Here is a 20071-nt window from a genome sequence, read left to right as displayed (position 1 = left end):
TCCACATGCAAGCACTACACCTCAAATCAACTCCAGGCCTTTTATCTGCTTAATTGATAATGACAATTGACAATAGATAATTGCCCACACCTGCCCATGAAATAGCCTTTGAGTCAATTGTCCAATTACTTTTGAGCCCCTGAAATGAAAGGATTGTGTTAAAAAAAATGCTTTAGTTGCCTCACATTTTTATGCAATCGTTTTGTTCACCCCACTAAATTAAAGCTGAAAGTCTGCACTTCAACTGCATCTGAGTTGTTTCATTTAAAATTATTGTGGTAATGTACAGAACCAAAATTAGAAAAAAGTTGTCTCTGTCCAAATATTTATGGACTGTGGAGCCCAGCGGGCATGATGCCCAGGAGGAGTGGAGGAGGGCTTGTGCCTCCTCCAGGACACGAGGGGGTGTCCTCCCTGGTTGTATTGGAGCTTGGAAGCTCTACCCTGTAGGGGCCCGTGGCCACCGCCAGAGGGTGCCCTGATACCTTGCGGACCCTGGACCCCAGCGCTTCCGCCACACCAGGAAGTGCTGGGGGGAAGAGAAGAGGGGACACCCGGAGTGCTTCCGGGTACACAGCCGACACTTCCACCACACTGGGGAGTGTCTGTGGAAGATTGCCGGGGAGCACCTGGAGCACATCCGGGTGTGTATAAAAGGGGCCGCCTCCCTCCAGTCAAGGACAAGAGTCGGGAGGAAGTAGGATGACGTCAGGAGGAGGACAAGGAGACGGCCTGAAGAAGGCATTGTGTTGTGGCCAGGACTTTGGGGCTTGTGAGCACAGTATGGACAATGTATATATTGTAAATAAACGTGTGTTGGGTGACATGAACGTGTCTGCCTGTCTGTGTCCGAGCCAGTCTCCACAGGACCTAACTGTATGGCTTGACATAGGTGAGATCTTTGAGGAAAGCAAACTGGGGATATATGTGTGTACAGTAAATCGCATATTTTGGAAATGAAAGATTGCAGACAGCATGGAAACTTATGATTTACTTAAAAGAAGCCACACTTGGGTATGAAAATATCATTATTGCTTTTGATCGACCTTTTGAGTTTACTGCAGCATACACAAATAACTTTGAAATATAGCTGTGTCCCACCAGAGGGACAACTCATGCTTAAGTGGCTACCTAGCAGCTCTAACTTGCATGTGTGGACTAGTGGGCTGTCCAGGGTTAGTTTATTGCATTGCATATGCAGGAGTGGTAGACTCCTGTCTTCCACTACCCTAAATACTATTAAGCATGTCTGAGAAAAGTTTGGCTTGTGAGAGGGAAAAATACTATTACAAATTTATAAACATTTCTAAATAATTAAAAGCCTGCAACTTTGAAATTAAAAATATTTATTTTATATGCAGGGTGGCACAGTGGGTAGTGTTGCTGCCTCACAGTTAGGAGACCCGGGTTCACTTCCCGGGTCCTCCCTGCGTGGAGTTTGCATGTTCTCCCCGTGTCTGTGTGGGTTTCCTCCGGGTACTCCGGTTTCCTCCCACAGTTCAAAGACATGCAGGTTAGGTGCATTGGCAATTCTAAATTGTCCACTAGTGTGTGGGTGTGTGTGTGTGCACGCCCTGCGGTGCCCTGCCCGGGGTTTGTTTCCTGCCTTGCGCCCTGTGTTGGCTGGGATTGGCAACAGCAGACCCCCATGACCCTGTAGTTAGGATATAGCGGGTTGGATAATGGATGGATAGATTTTATGATCTTAAAATGATGTGTCCATAATTACGGAGTCCTCTGTACTAATTTGTTAATTGCTAAATTTATTCTAAAAACTTGCCCTTGATGTAAGAAAAAAAAATCTACTGCCCAAGGTACCTTATTTTGATTTCTGAAAGCTACTATTAACCAATTTAATGAACTGAATATAAGAACTGTGTGATGCAATGGAAATGGTTGAGATGCCACAAACAAGAAAGATAAGAAGTTAGTAACTTTTGAAACTTGTGGGGTAAGTAACACAACAGACTACTTTTTAACTGAAGAGTAGCAACAAAGGAATATGGAAAAATGTGAGGGTGCTTGCTGGAGAAATGCGTGAATCATGTTTTGTATTTTAGTTTAAATGAGGCAAGCAAGTCTAATGTCTTCTGGTTCTGTTTTGTCCTTGTGGCCTCCAGCCATCCTGAGAAAACAAAACAAAACACTGGCATTTGATTTGTAATCGGTTACATTCATCTGGTAACAGAGTATAATAAAACACAATCTGTTGTGAGAGAAGATATAATCAAATAAAAGGTATTTTTTCCAGAAAATAAATCTAACTTTTTCTAGCTTCTTACATATTCAACAAATTAATCCCATTAAAACAAACACTATTAATAAATGTTAGTTTAGCTGTTCTAAAATTGGTCTGAGACATTATTTGCACCCAGACTTCTATGTACAAAGCATTCTTACAAAAGCATACCTTATTTGTGTCCAGGTCAACCAGCCAAACATCATCAGGCATTTTGAAATCAGATTTGTAAAGGAAGAAGCTTGCAGGTACACCAATGATGTAGGGAGTTGGAGCAAGGAGAAGCTGAGAAAAAACAGAGTCAGATGACAATTAAAGATAATGTAAATAATATCACCACTCTGGTTCCAATTAAAAAGAGAATTTTAAAATGCCAGGAACATGTGTATTTACTTCCGCAAGCAAAATCTCAAGGTCCTCTATGGTGTTGATGAATTGACTGAAGAGGAAGTTTCAATTTAATAACTACAAATGTTTTATTATGGGACACAATGACAGTCCTGCCCACATCAGCTATAGAGTTAACATGAACAATAAGCAGATTTAATCATGCAGATAAAACAAGAGATAATAAAAAAGAATGGCATAATGTTAATTCCATTTTGAACATGAAGACCACATTTCAACTACAAAAACTTTATACGAGTGTCACTACAACCTATCCTATAACTTTTTAATATATAATTAATAGCTTTAACTGCAACTGACTATACATAAAAATTCAACGGGTATTGTGATTAATCAAAATAACACCAAGATTCCAACTTCTTTCCTTCAAATTTTCAAATATTTAGGACAAAACCAGTTCTTTTTTTGCCATGTCTGTTTTGGACATTTACCTTTAGTTTCTATCAAAGTTCCTCTTATTGCTCTTTTATTCTACCTCTGATGATAATCCCTTCTAATTTCAAAATAAATCTTAAGCGTGGAACCATATTCCAGGTGTCTAACTAAATTATGCATTGCTCTGGTACACTACTCCAGTTGCATAAAAATTTAACAAACTCTTATAATTCCAATTTTTGTGACAGTGAAGTTTTGGCTTTCTGTTTTATTGACTGAAATACACAATGGCAAGTAAATATAATGTAAAAATGTCAACAAACTAAAAAATAATGATATACATGTGAAGTAGCCAAGCCTAGTCCCAGAATTACAGTGATATTGTCCCTCACAGATTGGCTGATTACATTGTGGACGTAAATAAAACTCGACAATTGGCTCTAAACATTTGCTGAAATTTCCTCAAAGCCCCAAACTACAGATGTCACTTTTTTTTATCTTGCATGCCTCACAAAAAGCATTCAAGCCAGCAATTTGAGCAAAATTAAAGTTGTTTTCTTTCGTAAAAATAATTGTGAAACTATAACATTAAGTGACCACTGTGCTTTTCAGCAAGAAAGAATGGTATTTAACACATTTAAAAATGTTTACTAATGACAGGACTACACTTCTCATTAAGCAGCAGGAGTGTGTTTTAGCTTAGAAGAAGCAGTCTAAACAGTGTGTGTCGCACAAGCAGCAGTAGTGTGTTTTAGCTTAGAAGATGCAGTCTAAACAGTGTGTCGCACAAACAGTTTGAATGGTAAGAGCACAGGTATATTAATGGTGCTCTCAGACTCAGAGTGCCCATGGTTTCTCACTCTTTATATTGTTCTTTTTGGTTGCTCACTACTTCTGAAATGAGTGCTTGCTGTTGTCGCTGAAGTTGATCATTTGCACTATGAAATGCCAGCTCATACTGTGGGTTACTGATCCCCAGGCTGAAAAAAAAAACGTCCCCGGCATTTCGCTTTTTTCCCAGCACGTCGTTTACACCCATGATAAGAAAAGCCGAAATATATGATAACAAGCCAAACTGAAACAGAACAAAGTATATATTTTTTTCTATAACACATCCCAAGCTTCCCATGGTAAATGGGTAGAGCAGTTAATTATTTGTAATCCACAACTGTCCATCCATTGCCTGACTCACCACCCAGGCAATGGCGTTATACATCAGCAATGTTCTGAAATGACGATGTGATAATATGAACTTTAAACACACTGCCCTACTCTGCAAATATATAAATTCACAGACATTAAACTTTTTGACTAACTAAACCAGAAAAATACATTAATAGATACTGCCCTAAATGCTACTGTCAAAGTTAATTTGTCTATATTTTTCAATGATGGTGCTCAAATAGTTCTACTGTATGGGATGACAGGGAGCCAGACTTCATTCCAATTTATAAATGCAAAATTACTAAACCTTCAAAGGATGCAGATTTGTGTTCACTGCATTGCATGATTAAAATATATCAGACATGACACATAGCCGCACAATGTGGCGAAATTTACATATTGTTTACTGTAAATTCTCTGTGTTAGGCAGTGCACCTATTTTAGAAGTGTTTAACTGCATCAGATACAATGATTAGGCCAACGTTATTGAAAGAGCTTTTAAAAATAGAAGTTTTTGAACCCAGTTTTGGTAAACTGTTTTTATTTACGTGGCTTAATTGTGAGGACTGTGTATTTTATTGTTCTGTGCATTCTTTAAGGAAATTTTGTATGTATATAGTTTGCTTGTGTGTCTGTTATTTGTTAATAATAAATGATATTTTAAACTATAACAAACATCTTGTTTATTCAGTCTCTAGTGTTAAGATAGATACTCTTACAGTAATGTGAAGTTCTAAATTGAGATAAATATTGAGATTGATCAATATAGTAACACTTATTGCATTAATATTTTGGCTATATTGTCCAGCTCCACTTGGAAGCAATTTTTTTTTTTCATTTTTATTATCTGCATGCTCACAGAATTGCTGGACATTGTGCATCATCTCTGACATTATCCTTAATGACTTGCTGCCACCATTAATAACCTTGGCTGAATGTGGGCAGGAAAGCACAAACCATCTACAGTGAAAGTATTTTCGATTTTAATCTTGTTTGTTGGGTAAAAACGTTTTTTTTTGCTTGAAACTTAAGTTTTTGCCTTTCAACACCCTAGACAGGCTAATGATGTCAGCCCAAAGTGATTGTAATATTCAAAAAGCAATGCATTAAGAACAGAGTTAAAGATTTGCAATTAAAACAAGGAGCATGGCCTGAAGGAAGGGAGATGATGATCAGAGATCCCTCTATCCTGTATATGCCATGCATGATATGCTTATATGGTCAAAAGTATTCGGGACAGTATAAAGTTGGGCCATATATAAATCACAAATAAAGCTTACATATGTTCAAATCCACAGACACAGCTTCATGTCTCACATAACACTAGGATAATCAAGCAAAAGGACAGAGAGGGAATGAATTAAACTACACCATGATACCTGTTCTGCAGAAGCCATGCAAGTTGGAAGTAGGGGAATTACAGGGAACATGTACTCCAGAGGATAAATCATTGCCACAAATGCCATGACACTCATTGAAAGGGCATTGTAATCCCGAGACTGCAGAACCACCTGCAAGATAAACACACAGTTGTCAGATGCAACAATTGATACATTGCTACAGTAGCAGAGCTTAAAAATAATAATAAGGGCTACAAAACCAGCTGCACAGCTTTCCCTTAAATAACACAAGACAAAGTCTAACGTTGAGTTGGTTTTCAATTAATGCATATCTTTTAATAAGCAGTGCTTGACCTTTCATCAAATGATACATTATTTACTGAAAAAAAAAACAAAAAAGTAACATCTTTTCACTGACCTTTGAAAAAAATAATTAAAACAGACTCTTGCCCGTAACAAAAACACTTGGAAACTACCATGAGCCCGCAATATACAGAAATAACATCTCTCACAATTACCATGGTAATGATTTTAAACTTTTCTACAAAGATAAAAAGTGGGTGGGAGGTTGAACAACGCTATGTCAAAACATAATCCTTCATTCCAAAGAGATTAAGAAAAACATTTTTAGGAGATAAATAAAAGACTGCAATTTATAAATCATGGATGAAAAAAGAAGCACAAACAAAATATGCACAAAGTAATTTGTTAAATTTAAAAATTACAGTCTCGGACAAATGAAAAATTACAGTCTTGGATAAATGAAACTAAAACAAAATGTATGCATTTTTTTTATAATTGCGGTAAATAAAAATGTTTTATGTATCCAAGTTGTTTTATAAATTTCTTCTTGAGCAATTTTAAAAAAAGAAGTTTTCAGTTGTTCTGCAAAGTTCCAAGCTAGGAATGTGAAGAACAAAAAGTGCTTACTGTACTTAAATTCCAATTAATCTTCTCTCCCCAAAAATGTTACAAGGACTGGCATATGGAACATTACACAAGTCAGGGAAATCGGTGGCACAGAAAAGACAGTGCAATGTGGAAATAATGGGTCTAATATGCATAGTACTTTGCACAGCCTATAAAATAAAGCTGGCTCCTGCTGTACTCTGGTCCATTTTGTGAAATCAACAAACATAAGAACGGAGTAGGACTCATATTGACAATATGGAAAAACAGAAGCCTGATGGATAAAGATCCAACCACTGATGTGACAGATTGAAAGGTCAAGGAAGCATTCTTTGTCCAAGTACAAAAGAAGGATATCATTTCTAATTTCTGTGCCAAGGCAGGTGGTGATAACTCCAACAGAAAACTCTATATAGGAATGTAAGATCTAGGAGCAATGAAAGAGAATGACTTGTTGGCAGATTTCTGTCAACATAATGATCTGGTCATTGGCGGCATAGTTTCCACACACACTGTAGTGCAAAACATGATCTGGGTGTCTCCTGGCCAGTCCACAGAAAACAAATTGACACCTGATCTCAAGATAATGAAGTCTTAGGGGTGCAGATGTAGGATCAGACCGTGACTAATTGACAGGAAAGTTTAAAATTAAGATCCATTTTGTAAAGAAGACTTCCTCATAAATGTACCCACAACTGGACACTTTTAAATTCAGAACACTAATGCAACAACAAAAATGTACTATCATCCTTAGCAACAAGTAGGAAACAGGGCCTCACCATAGGCTTTAAATGGAAATACCTTTGTAACTACTGGTGACTACCTGGGTGATGAAGACATCCCAGGATCAGTGTAGAGAAACTTAATTCACCCTCATTCAGAATGTTGGGGATTTGGATGTTGCAGATGATATCTGCTTGTTGTCACACTCACATGAAGACATGCAGACCAAGACAGAGAGGCTATATAGTGTTGCCAAGTTAACAGGGCCAGAGAATGATAGCACTAAAACCTAAAATGTGCTTTCAAATAAATACCACATAAGAATCACCCATTTGTACAGATGGATAGGTTATGGGGAATTATAGCTGTTTCACATACTGGGGCAACACAGGATCAGAATTGCGCAACATGCCTTTGCTATCCTGATGCCTATACAGAGAAGCAAGAATCTCAAACATAAGAAACTAAAGAACTGTAATTCTAATTTTAAGTCTTTACTATTATATGGATCAAAGACTGGACACCACCCTAACAGCCCTGAAAACAAGCTGGAAGTTTGCAACATCTACCTCAGACAGGTTTTGCAGAACACAGAAAATGTAAAAACAAAAGTTTTGGTGAAAAAAATCAAGCAAATTAGTCTGACATGTTTTGGACCTGAATCCCCAAGGGAAACGTAAGACAGGTAGATCAGCAATGACTTGGAGATGTACACTAGACAAAAAGTTTTAGTTGTGTTCGAGTTCATCTTCAACCTGGAACCGCCGATAACATACCCAAGGATAAACAGAACAAATGACGGCACACACAGTCAAGCAAGGAGCTGATGCAAAGTGTTATAGTGCTTTTTATGTAAAACGACTAACTGAGTCCCAAAACTGCAGTCCACTCAATAAATAATCCATAAAAATGTGCCAAGGGAAGTTTAAAAATGTCCAATAAATATATTTCATAAAAATGAGGTTAAAATCCCAGGCAGCACCTATCCTTTTTAAAATCCATGAGCTCCAGTGCTTCCTTTCTAAAAACTGATGTCTCCTCCACTTACCCCAGACAGGATCTCAGCAGCCAGAGGAGACATCCACCAACAGACACAGTCAATCTTAATGCAGCTTGTGTCCCCTGCCAGTTCTAGGCTCTTGGCAGGGCACCGCCTCAAGACGTGCTACTCCGACTCCCACTGCCACTCTTTGGCATTATATGGGAACCCCACTGGAGCAGTCGCTCACTCCTTCTCTGCAAAATCTCTCAGCAAGAGTGACCCTTGCCTCTCAGATACTGGTCATGTTTAAAAATGTTTAAAGTACTAGGGTGTTGTACCGTGTTAGCCATTATGAATGTAGAGAAAAGCCAATCAAAATGACACCTTTTATTTTATTTTAGTTAGCCAATAAAAGGTGTTCCTGCCTGCTTCCATTCCATTGCACGGACTCCTCCTAGATCTTTCCACTCTCTCTCTTTTTTTCCCATAAATTTCATTCCTTCTTTTGATTCCCTTTTCCTTTCCTCTCTACCGTGCAGGCTCCCTTTATGATGCCAATTGGGTGCAAGTGCAGGTGCTATCCACCTCCTCCTCCGAGGTATGAATGAAACACCTGACTGACACATTCGCATATGCACGCGAATACACGATCTGCCAAGCTCCCAATCAACCTTGGTGTGGTTTATGCATGCTCACACATACACCTGCACCTGTTCAGAGCAGGCTTGCTCCAGGACTTGTGATAAAAAAAAAAAAAAAATGTGTGTCGCCATGGGCTTCATATCACACTTGAAGATGTACACTTGACAAAGAGCTGGGAGGCTATTTGAACATATGAATGAGGTCTGAGATATCACACTTCAGATAACCTGAATTTGAATTTTCTATTTTACTTAAAAATAGCAAAAATCTCAATAGCCATTTATATATATGACAACTGTTTGCCAATTTTCACCTCACACATCCTAAGGTCTTGGTGCAGTTCCACTGTATCTTGCTCCTTGCTATAATTAGACAGGAACTAACTCACCTTGTGCTCAAGCAAGATGCATGTGAGCACCTGCAAGCAGGCATCAACTCCCAGCAGCTCAAGAGGGAGATGTAAAGGAAAATCCACTAGAGAGAAGCGGGATGGGTCAGGGAGGGCGAATGTCAGAGCAGGTTGTAGTTCATGAGGCAGCACTTCTACATCAACACGCTTTTGGCCACAAATAGGGACTGGAGATCGGAGCAAGCGGTACACCCAAGACTCAATTTCTCGCAGATCCTGCAGCAACAGACTGTTCTTTTCTTCAAGGGACAGGGCACCTGTAAACACTCGCCACATTGTATCCCTACAGAACATTTTTTGAAAAACCAGAGAACAGAAAAAAAATATTATGACAAATAATGCATTAAGTAAAGAATAAACATGAACACCTACACATCTATTTCAAGAAAAATAAGAGTCTGGAGAACTATGCATCTATTATTCTTCAGAAAATGTTTTTCCTATTAGAGGGCTATAGGTAGCTATGAACAAAGCCTGTAAGGCAGAGACGAATTCTGGGGCAGCTTCCACAACTAACCCATCAACTCCCAGCGAAATAGCACTGCATACAAAGAATTTGACACTATATTCTTTATATATATATATATATATGTACATACACACACAGTAATCCCTCGCTGTATCGCGCTTCGCCTTTCGCGGCTTCACTCTATCGCGGATTTTATATGTAAGCATATTTAAATATATATCGTGGATTTTTTGCTGGTTCGCGGATTTCTGAGGACAATGGGTCTTTTAATTTCTCGTACATGCTTCCTCAGTTGGTTTGCCCAGTTGATTTCATACAAGGGAGGCTATTGGCAGAAGGCTGAGAAGCTACCCAACTTACTTTTCTCTCTCTTGCGCTGACTTTCTCTGATCTTGACGTAGGGGGATTGAGCAGGGGGGCTGTTCGCACACCTAGACGATATGGACGCTCGTCTAAAAATGCTGAAAGATTATCTTCACGTTGCTACCTTCTGTGCAGCTGCTTCGTGAAGCGACATGCTGCACGGTGCTTCGCATACTTAAAAGCACGAAGGGCACGTATTGATTTTCGATTGTTTGTTTTTCTCTGTCTCTCTCTATCTCTGCTCCTGACGGAGGGGGTGTGAGCTGCCGCCTTCAACAGCTTTGTGCTGCGGTGCTTCACATACTTAAAAGCCAAACAGCCCTATTGATTTGTTTGCTTTTCTCTATCTCTCTGACAGTCACTGCTCCTGATGCGCACTCCTTTGAAGAGGAAGATATGTTTGCATTCTTTTAATTGTGAGACGGAACTGTCATCTCTGTCTTGTCATGGAGCACAGTTTAAACTTTTGAAAAAGAGACAAATGTTTGTTTGCAGTGTTTGAATAACGTTCCTGTCTCTCTACAACCTCCTGTGTTTCTGCGCAAATCTGTGACCCAAGCATGACAATATAAAAATAACCATATAAACATATGGTTTCTACTTCGCGGATTTTCTTATTTCGCGGGTGGCTCTGGAACGCAACCCCCGCGATGGAGGAGGGATTACTGTATATATATATATATACACACAGATTTAGGTTTATATAGAGATGTAACAGCCATTGCTTATTGTACATGCTACAACACAAAGTATACTGAATACCATTGGATTTTTTATAAGATTTTTTTTAAAATAAGAAGCAACACATTTAAGCAATTTGAACTGTTCCTTTACTTTCAAATGTGCTTAACTACTTAAGTAGGACTGCTGCAAAGATTCTAATAAAAATGGTCTGTCCACATTCAAACTGAGTGTTTGGATTTTGGTTTTCATAATGTTACAGAGAAGAAAAAGCTTGATGTGAAACATGCATATTTACCACTGTCAAATGAAAATTAATCATACCGGCCTCTGTGTGTATGCAATGACTGATTTATACTGAATTTGGAAATCTCTCACTACACCTGCATCCTACATTTTTTCACACCTATTCTGACTGGCCAAAGATCATCTCTGCATCAAGTGTAAATCTGTCTTGAATTAGAATGAGCAAAATATAAAAAGTCCAGATTTTACAGATAACAAATGTGCAGTAAAATGAACATTGGTGAGTGGGGTTTGAAGGGATACATTTGTCATTTCAAAAATTTTATGATATATTAATTTGCCTTCATAAAACTGCCTTTAAGAGAAGCTGTATTTATAAATTAAAAAAGGTATTTCTCCCTTTAACTTATAATTGAGGCCTATGGGACACCAGGAGAAATGTGAAGCAAGTATGTTTCACAAGCACATTTAAAACTACAAAACAAAGCTGAGTACAGTTTTCATCACAGAAGAATATGCAGTCTTTTGTTCAACAACAATTTTTGTAATGGATAGTGCATGACCAATTGGAAGCACTGTGAAGTAGATTATGGCAAATAATCCACACAAAAATATGTCAGTATCTATTTAACGTAATACAGTAATCCCTCCTCCATCGCGGGGGTTGCGTTCCAGAGCCACCCGCGAAATAAGAAAATCCGCGAAGTAGAAACCATATGTTTATATGGTTATTTTTATATTGTCATGCTTGGGTCACAGATTTGCGCAGAAACACAGGAGGTTGTAGAGAGACAGGAACGTTATTCAAACACTGCAAACAAACATTTGTCTCTTTTTCAAAAGTTTAAACTGTGCTCCATGACAAGACAGAGATGACAGTTCAGTCTCACAATTAAAAGAATGCAAACATTTCTTCCTCTTCAAAGGAGCAAACAAATCAATAGGGCTGTTTGCTTTTAAGTATGCGAAGCACCGCGGCACAAAGCTGTTGAAGGCGGTAGCTCACACCCCCTCTGTCAGGAGCAGAGAGAGAGAGAGAGAGAGAGAGAGAGAGAGAGAGAGAGAGTTAGAGAGAGACAGACAGATAAAAAAATCAATACGTGCCCTTTGAGCTTTTAAGTATGCGAAGCACCGTGCAGCATACTTAAAAGCTGCACACAGAAGGTAGCAACGTGAAGATAATCTTTCAGCATTTTTAGACGAGCATCCGTATCGTCTAGGTGTGCGAACAGCCCCCCTGCTCACACCCCCTACGTCAGGATCACAGATAGTCAGCGCAAGAGAGAGAGAAAGAAAAGTAAGTTGGGTAGCTTCTCAGCCATCTGCCAATAGCGTCCCTTGTATGAAATCAACTGGGCAAACCAACTGAGGAAGCATGTACCAGAAATTAAAAGACCCATTGTCCTCAGAAACCTGCGAAGCAGCGAAAAACCCACGATATATATTTAAATATGCTTACATATAAAATCCGCGATGGAGTGAAGCCGCGAAAGGGCGAAGCGCGATATAGCGAGGGATTACTGTATTGCCTTTAAGCTAAAATGGTTCAGAAATGCACATACCAGGGATATGAAAATAAAGTAAACTAAGTTAGAAAACGAAAGTATTCAAGTACTTAGTTAATTGATGTAAAATTTGGTGCATTCCATGTTTTGTTAATAAATTCTTCAAAAAAACACTAATCACATTTTTATTAAATAAGTTTAACAACAAATCACATTCAAAATAAACAACAAAAATAGAATGCAATTTCATGCATTAGTAGACTACATGATTCATAAAAGTACTATACAATTTCATGTAGTTAAAAAATGTAGCCCAAATATGCTCAATAGCTTTCACAGCAGCAGATTTTAATTCAAGTGAAGAAAAACGGCATTGACTGGTGTATTATAGTTCTATGTTGGTTAAGGAGGGTCTTATGACTAAGTGTATTTAAAATTTCTTAAATATTTTTTAAACAAATACTGAACAGAGGGTTAAAATTTCCACAGGTCTGGAGCTTTGTCAATAAATCATAGTGTCAGAGAAATACTGAATTCTTGTAATGTGCAGATAATGCAGCTGTGAGATTGTTTTTAATGCAACGGCAATACTGAGTACATATTTGTTTCCTTTCTGTTTACTGCATTAAGCTTCCATAATGCATTAAATGACTTTTAATTTTAAAAAAATATATTTTTAAGGTAAATTAACTCAAGCAGCAGGAGAAATGAGCTGGTGTACAAGTGGTTTGCATGCATGCACCCCTGTCAGGATTTGTATTGGGAATCTGCTTTACCATTATAAACAGCTGATGGACTAATAAAAATGGAAATATACAAAAGATACAAATTAATGTGACCGAACTCAAGGTGGATTTGAAACGGTAAACTAATCCATACCTGAATTAACAAAGAAATCTTTTTTCTCTATTTAAAGACAGACAAGTCCACAATTTTCCAGTTCCTTTCAGTGGGAGAATTTGAAATTTAGAAAATGTGCACAGCACACTTTATTCAAGGTATCGCAAAGAAAATCGAGCTTTCCCAAAAAATGTCCTTCAAAAATAAGTGGGCCAAAATTGAATAAAATAAAGCCACAGTGAGATAAGTGGTTTCCTGGAGACAGACAGACAAATACAACAAATGCAGTAACTGCTTCTTATGTTGTATTCATTATTTGTAAACACGCCTAAAAATGGAATGTCCATAGTTTCAGTAAGCTTTAAAGCTACGGCTTGTACAAATTAGATGGGAATTATGAGGCATCAGTACTACGTGAAGTGTCACAGTTGCTGAGAAAATCTAATCAAAATGTCCTGATGTTTTTAAAGGCTTGTAGCACTTAGAGAAATGTCAGGTATTAGCTGTAAGCAATATTGCAACTTAAACTAACCATCTGGTCATTGGGTCCTTTCAACTGAGATAGCTTCTTCATTTAATTTCAGAAGATGAAAACTTCATGGCTGATATTAGCTTGAAAACTGCCCCTTGTCCAGAGCTTCATGGCTGATTTTACCTAGAAAACTGCTCCTCTCAGTAACATAAATGGTGTCCTGCGACCAAACTGGGTTGTCATCAAACAGTAAAAGGCTGAAAAGTTTGTAACTTTTTGATGCTCTTTGTAAATGTGAAAAGTTCGAAGGGTATCACCTGGCCAATGCAAAATTTGTTTGTCTAAACCAGAAAAATGTAAATTTCACTACAACCTCAGTTTATAAATCGCTATCAAGAAACAACTGCAACCGAACCACTGATAAAGCTTACTAGCAGTAAACATGTCTTAGGAGGAGGAAAAGTGACACGAACCACAGTCTGATATTGGTGTGCTGCTATGTTTTTCAATTCTGTGTTGCTGGCTGTTTTATCTTTGTTTAAACTTTATTTTTGTTTTTTGTAATCATTGTTTTTGAAGACAGAGCCATGATGCCAATTTGTTTCCTGAATGCTTTTCATGCTATATAAAATAGCATGGTGGAATACTTCTGATCTACAAAGAAAGCTTGCAAATAGCCTTTTTCCTTAGTGTTCATTGAAAGTAGACAATTCAAGTTAGTGCTAGGGTTTTGTATCTACTCCTTTGACTTCTATTCCCATTCTTGCATACTGGGTTATGCATTCTGGTTTTCTAACTGATGCCAGGTGCTTTTAACTATTTCTGTCCCTGACCACATCTAAACCTTCTTCCTCATGAACTATCTATATCTTCCTACTCTGCCTTCTGGCATATTATGCCTTTGACAAATTCTTAAAAAAGGCTGATATGTATGTAGAGACTAAATTAAGAAAAGAGGAAAGGTAGAGGTCTTTAAATGTGGTGTAGTCTCAAAAAAGAAGTTATATTTTTTAAAAAGTAAATACACATTTTCCAATACATGTGAAATTTTCAACTGTAAATTCCAAGTTCATTCAACAGAATGCCTCCTGAAAACTTCTAGCAAAACTTGTTAGGCTTTTGCCACATTTTTAAACACAAAATAAATTACATTAGGAATAATATAATACATCCCTCCAAAATTAATACTGTTGAACCAAAGTATGCTCTTATTACAGAACTAAATTCCTTCACTGATATAGATTTTCCTGAACTCCGTTGAATAATTTCTCAACTAAAACCTTGCATTTGTGTCTTTGACATAGTCCCAACATGATTTTTCAAGGAAATCTCGGCCGTGCTAAATGATAATGTACATAGCATAGTGAACTTGTCCTTGGATACAGGGGTCTTCCAGATTGCCTGAAGACTGCAGCAGCTAAACCCCTACTTAAGAAAAATAATATTGGCTCCTCAGTACTTGATAACTTTAGACCTATTTCCAACATGCCTTTTTTTAAGTAAAATTCTAGACAAAGTTTTTCAGCAATTAAATAACGATTTAAATAAGCATGCTATTTTTCAATAGTTTCAGTCAGGTTTTAGAACAAATCAAAGTACAGAAACTACACTGTTTAAAGTAGTAGATAACTTACAGATTAATGCAGACTGAGACCACATATCTGTTCTTGCTCTACTACACCGGAGTATAGCATTTAACACCATAGACCACTCTAACAGTACTCTAACAAATGGCCTTAGTCACTATATGAGTCTCTTGTGCAGTGTCTTAAATTGGTTTCAGTCTTATTTAACAGGCTGAAAATTCTTTGATAGTTGTGGAGATTGAAGTTCTTAGATCCGTGAAATTGTATATGACATACCACAAGGACCTATTCTGGGCCTGCTCTTATTTTCAATCTATATACTCTCATTCAGGCAGATTATTTCAAAACATAAGGTGAACTTCCACAGCTATGCAGATGACATGCAGCTTTACCTATCTATAGCTCCTGATTCTCTGAGCTTTCTTACCTAATATCTGACTTGTATTTCTGAATGGGAAAGTAGTATTTTCCAAAAGGTAAATAAGTAATTTAAAAAAAAAAATCTTGGTCTTAGTAAAAATGAAAATAATGAGGATAGTAGAAATAAACTTGATCCCTTATTAAAAGTCATGCAGAATTAAGGAATTTAGATGTGATCATGAACTCTGTCCTAAACTTTAAATCACGAATTAACCATATAACTAAGACTACATTTTTTTATTTAAGGAACACTGCAAAAGGTAGACCTCTTATAATACAGCATGATGCTAAGAAATTAATTCAGGCTCTGTTTTCTTTTCCAGTTCACCCGTGGTGGTGTTCTGAGCCACTTACGCCATTTGATCAAAGTCCTGTGTAGCCACCAGTAATGCTTGAATGTCTGAATGAAAGTGGACCCCCCAACCTGCCACTATTCTCAATGCGTTGAATTCTCTAAGACAAAGCCTTAAAACAAACAAACAAACACAAAAAAAAACACTTAAGAACATTTATGTAAGACAGTCTTTTGGCCTGGAAACCCTACAGATTTTTTTTCTTCTCCAGTTTAACTTTTTTTTTTTTTTAAAGGGTTTATTTGTTTATTTAGACCATTTAGAAACTGAAAATATATATATCTATATTTAAGGACTCTCCTTCCCTTAATCATGCAGCTGTCTTATGTTAAGTATGCATCATTTTTATATACTATTTATGCATTATTATTCTTAACTAATTTTAATGTTTTATTTTCATGTAACAACTCTGACATCTTGTAAAGCACTTTGAGCTACATCATTTATGTAAAAATGTGTTATATAAATAAATTTAGTTGTAAATTAGTATGCAAGAGTGTTCTGGTCTTAAAATTATTACCTTATCGAACATGTCTATTTTAAAGTAGAGCTTTACTGAAGTTTCAAAAGCAAATTAATATAAGAAATAACTCTAAAAAAATGACTTAAAAAATATCTAACTAATTCTTTAAAAGTAAACAAAAATTTAAAAAGTGAACAAGACAATCTATAAAGCCTCATTCATTCTATTAAAAAAGATGATTAGGTCAATGTCCATAATTTAACGACCATCCTTTTGGAGCTGCTTCATTATGCTTCAACATATCATTTAACTATGATATCTCATCTAAATCCATTTAGACACCTGTACTTCTTGAAATACTATTGGGTACATTTTTCAGTATTAGGCAAATGTATTTGCTTTAATTAATTAATTGATTGATTGATGTCTTTTATGATCATCAAAGTTGTTGAGTATTTCCTTAATAATCATGGTACTAACACCTGAATTTAAATTCTCTTTCTAAGTACTGTTCACACCTTGGTAAAATCCAGAAAGAATCAATCAGGGTTGTCTTTAGAATAATTAGCAATATTTAGTTATACAGTTCATTCATAACGACCAGCTAATTGATTTTACTAACAAATATATCACAATAATGTATTATGAACGAATACTAACAAAGCATCCATCTGATTCAGTTTCAAAAGGTATTGTGCCAATGTATGTTCAACATAAGTCTATTTTTGTTACTCAATATCCATGACCTCATACCTTTGCATTCCTTTACAGAGGCCAACTTTTTTTGTAAGTCTTTCACTGCAGCAGTCCACCAGCCTCTTGAGGATATACAGACATTCCCGAAAAGTGGAGAAGAATGGGTAGTGACTGAGGATGCATAGTGAAGTTAGGGTGCTGTTGCGGTGCCGTTGGACAAGCTTGGCACAGCGCTTGCTTCTTGGTGATTTGTTTACATCTGGAGTAGAGTCAGAGCTGGCTGGCTGAAGTGAAGAACCACTTTCAGAGCTCTCACTGCCAGCCTCATCGTGTGTAGCTCCCAAATCCCCAGTGCCTGAGACAGCAGATTTAGATTTTTCACGGTTACGATGGCAATCAACCTTCTCAGATTTGCAAGAACGCTTCTGAAATGATCGATAAAAGTTAACACAGATCCCATAGCGGACTACACCAGTGTCCTTTTCTGTAAGTGTAAATACAAATGAGGTGTCATCCCGCAAACTCATGCGTTTTTGCCGTACACTTAAGCAACCTTCAGGCTGGCAAAAAAAGACCACATCTGGAGGTAAAGGGAAGTCCAAGTGGTCTTCAAGGGGGTAGCGTCGCAGCAGCTCTGGAGTCTGAGCAACACTGTCACTACTAGGCTGTCTGTAAAAAGAGAGACAAAAAAAAAAAAAACATTCTTGGCAAGAGAGCTAACATGAAGAGTATACTGCACCTGAAGAAAATAATACAAGTTTCCAAGTTCAAATCCATGTAAGATACAAATGAAATATTCAATTACTAATTATTTTTCAGTCTTAATCCTTTAGGCAAAATTTTAATCAAAAGAAGAAATACACGTGCAAGTATAGAAACCACTCCATCAAAAATTTCTAAAGTTTAAACAATAATATGCTAATTACTGTGTGCCACATACTGTAATTTCTCAAGGAATACATGATACTTTAAAATACACTATTAAAAATAAAGAGGCTCTGATTCACCAGGGCTCTGATTCACCAGAACAACTACAAATTACTTTTTTTTTCCCCCAGCATTACTCACCTGGCACCCACAATAACCAGGTAGTCCAGCAGGCGTGGGCAGACTTTTCTTTTTTGCATTATAAAAATTTTGTTTAGGTCATTTTAGCCTCAGAACATAGTAGATTGAATGGTCAGTGGGCCATTCCGTTGGCAGAAAAAAAACTTCCTCAAGTCACTACAGCATTCTGCATAAAAATAAAAAAGCAAAGTAAAACAATGCAGTAAAGTAAACAATAGAATACAATGCACTAAACATGTACAAATACAACAAAAAAGTATTACGGTTTACAAATTTTAAAAGCACAGGTTTATATGCCACAATAAAATTCTCTAAGTTCTAACAAATTATAATGGAAAAAAAAAAAAAAAAAAAAATAGCCTAGCCCAGCCTAGAAGCTGCAGTACATTAATAACATAATACTCAAAGATATAGTCCATTTTTTAAGGCCAAAGCTAATAAAAATATGTTAATAATCCAGAAATACAATAAATAAATCAATCCCACCCTAAGTAACTCTCACTCATACAATTTTTGTATGGTTTGCAGAGAAATCGAACCACTGTTACCTTAAATACTTCTATTTTAGCTCAAGAATGCTACACTGAGACAAAATGCAGCTAGCAAAGGGTAGAAAATTATGCTAAGACACTTTAATCAGAAAGTTCAACTTTAAAAAGAAACTGACACTTTATTTAAATTTACTGAGGGAGCTCCATGTACAGTGAGCTATTATTTTTGTCACTCTCTGATTTACTATGTGTGTGTGTGTGTATGTTCCACAACCATCGCTGTGCTGCTAGTGCTTATATTGAATATACTGTATTTTGCTGCCTGCTTCAGAGATGCACTGTTCTTGTTGCGAATTTCTGATTAATGTAGTCAGTAGGGGTGGGCGGTATGACCAAAATTCTATATCACGGTATTTTTCTAAATTATCCCGGTTTCACGGTATTCAACGGTATTTTTTTCCCCATGCATGAGTGGATGTTAACCACATTTTCCACTGCAATTACTGGCTAAGAATAACCTATTCCACTGTCAAGAGTATTGTACATTGTAGAAAAAAAAAACATTTTAATGTGCACACAAATATTAATACAGTTTTGCATTGCCCCATAAAGTGATAGTTTTCAAGGGGGTGGCACTAATGGAGAAAGGTATCACATTGCATGACAGATGCAGTCAAAATATAGAACCTTTTTATTGAACAAATTTTGCAAAAACAAACTATAATTTTGACAACATATTTTCAACCATACAAAGAGACATTTAGACTTAGTAAAAAAATCCAGAAGTGCTTGTCAAAAATTGTATTGCACCGAATATGTCTTAGAAAAGGAATAAATAGTAAATATTTTTTGTAAACCAACTACACTTTCTGTTAATGTTAACAATCTCTGTCCACTGACACGTTAAAGTGACTTTTTAAACAACTTTATCATCATTAAACTGCATAATATTTAAACTAATAAATAATAACAATAAAATAAATAATAGTATTATTACTGATAGTTGCACTATTACTTCAAGACTTCAAGCCCAGGTGCATCACACAGTATTCACCAAATTAAAATAAAATACAAGTGCAACTTGGTGATGACATCTTTACCAACCGAACCATTATTTAGGCAAACTGCATTAATATGGACCTTGCTTCAAGCTAAGCTATACTGGGAAGAAAAAAACAAACTATATGTCGAGAACAAAGTCAACATTTCCACTTTATTCTCGCCGTT

The 20071-nt window shown here is 36.8% G+C and overlaps 1 protein-coding gene across 28 annotated transcripts in view; it reads right to left on the bottom strand.

Moving 5' to 3' along the window:
* madd (MAP-kinase activating death domain) overlaps positions 1-20071 on the bottom strand; it is a 237397-nt gene that overhangs the window by 110220 nt on the left and 107106 nt on the right. For all 28 annotated transcript variants that reach the window (XM_051923186.1, XM_051923176.1, XM_051923177.1 and 25 more), the window contains exons 2-6: positions 18354-18519; positions 17343-17954; positions 9171-9474; positions 5566-5697; positions 2411-2524 (exon numbers count right to left, since the gene is read on the bottom strand). In XM_051923186.1, the coding sequence (XP_051779146.1) occupies positions 2411-2524; positions 5566-5697; positions 9171-9474; positions 17343-17954; positions 18354-18412 (1221 nt within the window). In that variant the 5' untranslated portion in view covers positions 18413-18519. The remainder of the gene's footprint in view (positions 1-2410; positions 2525-5565; positions 5698-9170; positions 9475-17342; positions 17955-18353; positions 18520-20071) is intronic.

The sequence above is a fragment of the Erpetoichthys calabaricus genome, chromosome 2, assembly GCF_900747795.2.
Source record: "Erpetoichthys calabaricus chromosome 2, fErpCal1.3, whole genome shotgun sequence".
In the NCBI taxonomy this organism is placed as follows: domain Eukaryota; kingdom Metazoa; phylum Chordata; class Cladistia; order Polypteriformes; family Polypteridae; genus Erpetoichthys; species Erpetoichthys calabaricus.
Note: the sequence above shows the minus strand (reverse complement) of the source record. Positions and strands in the feature narration are given on the sequence as shown.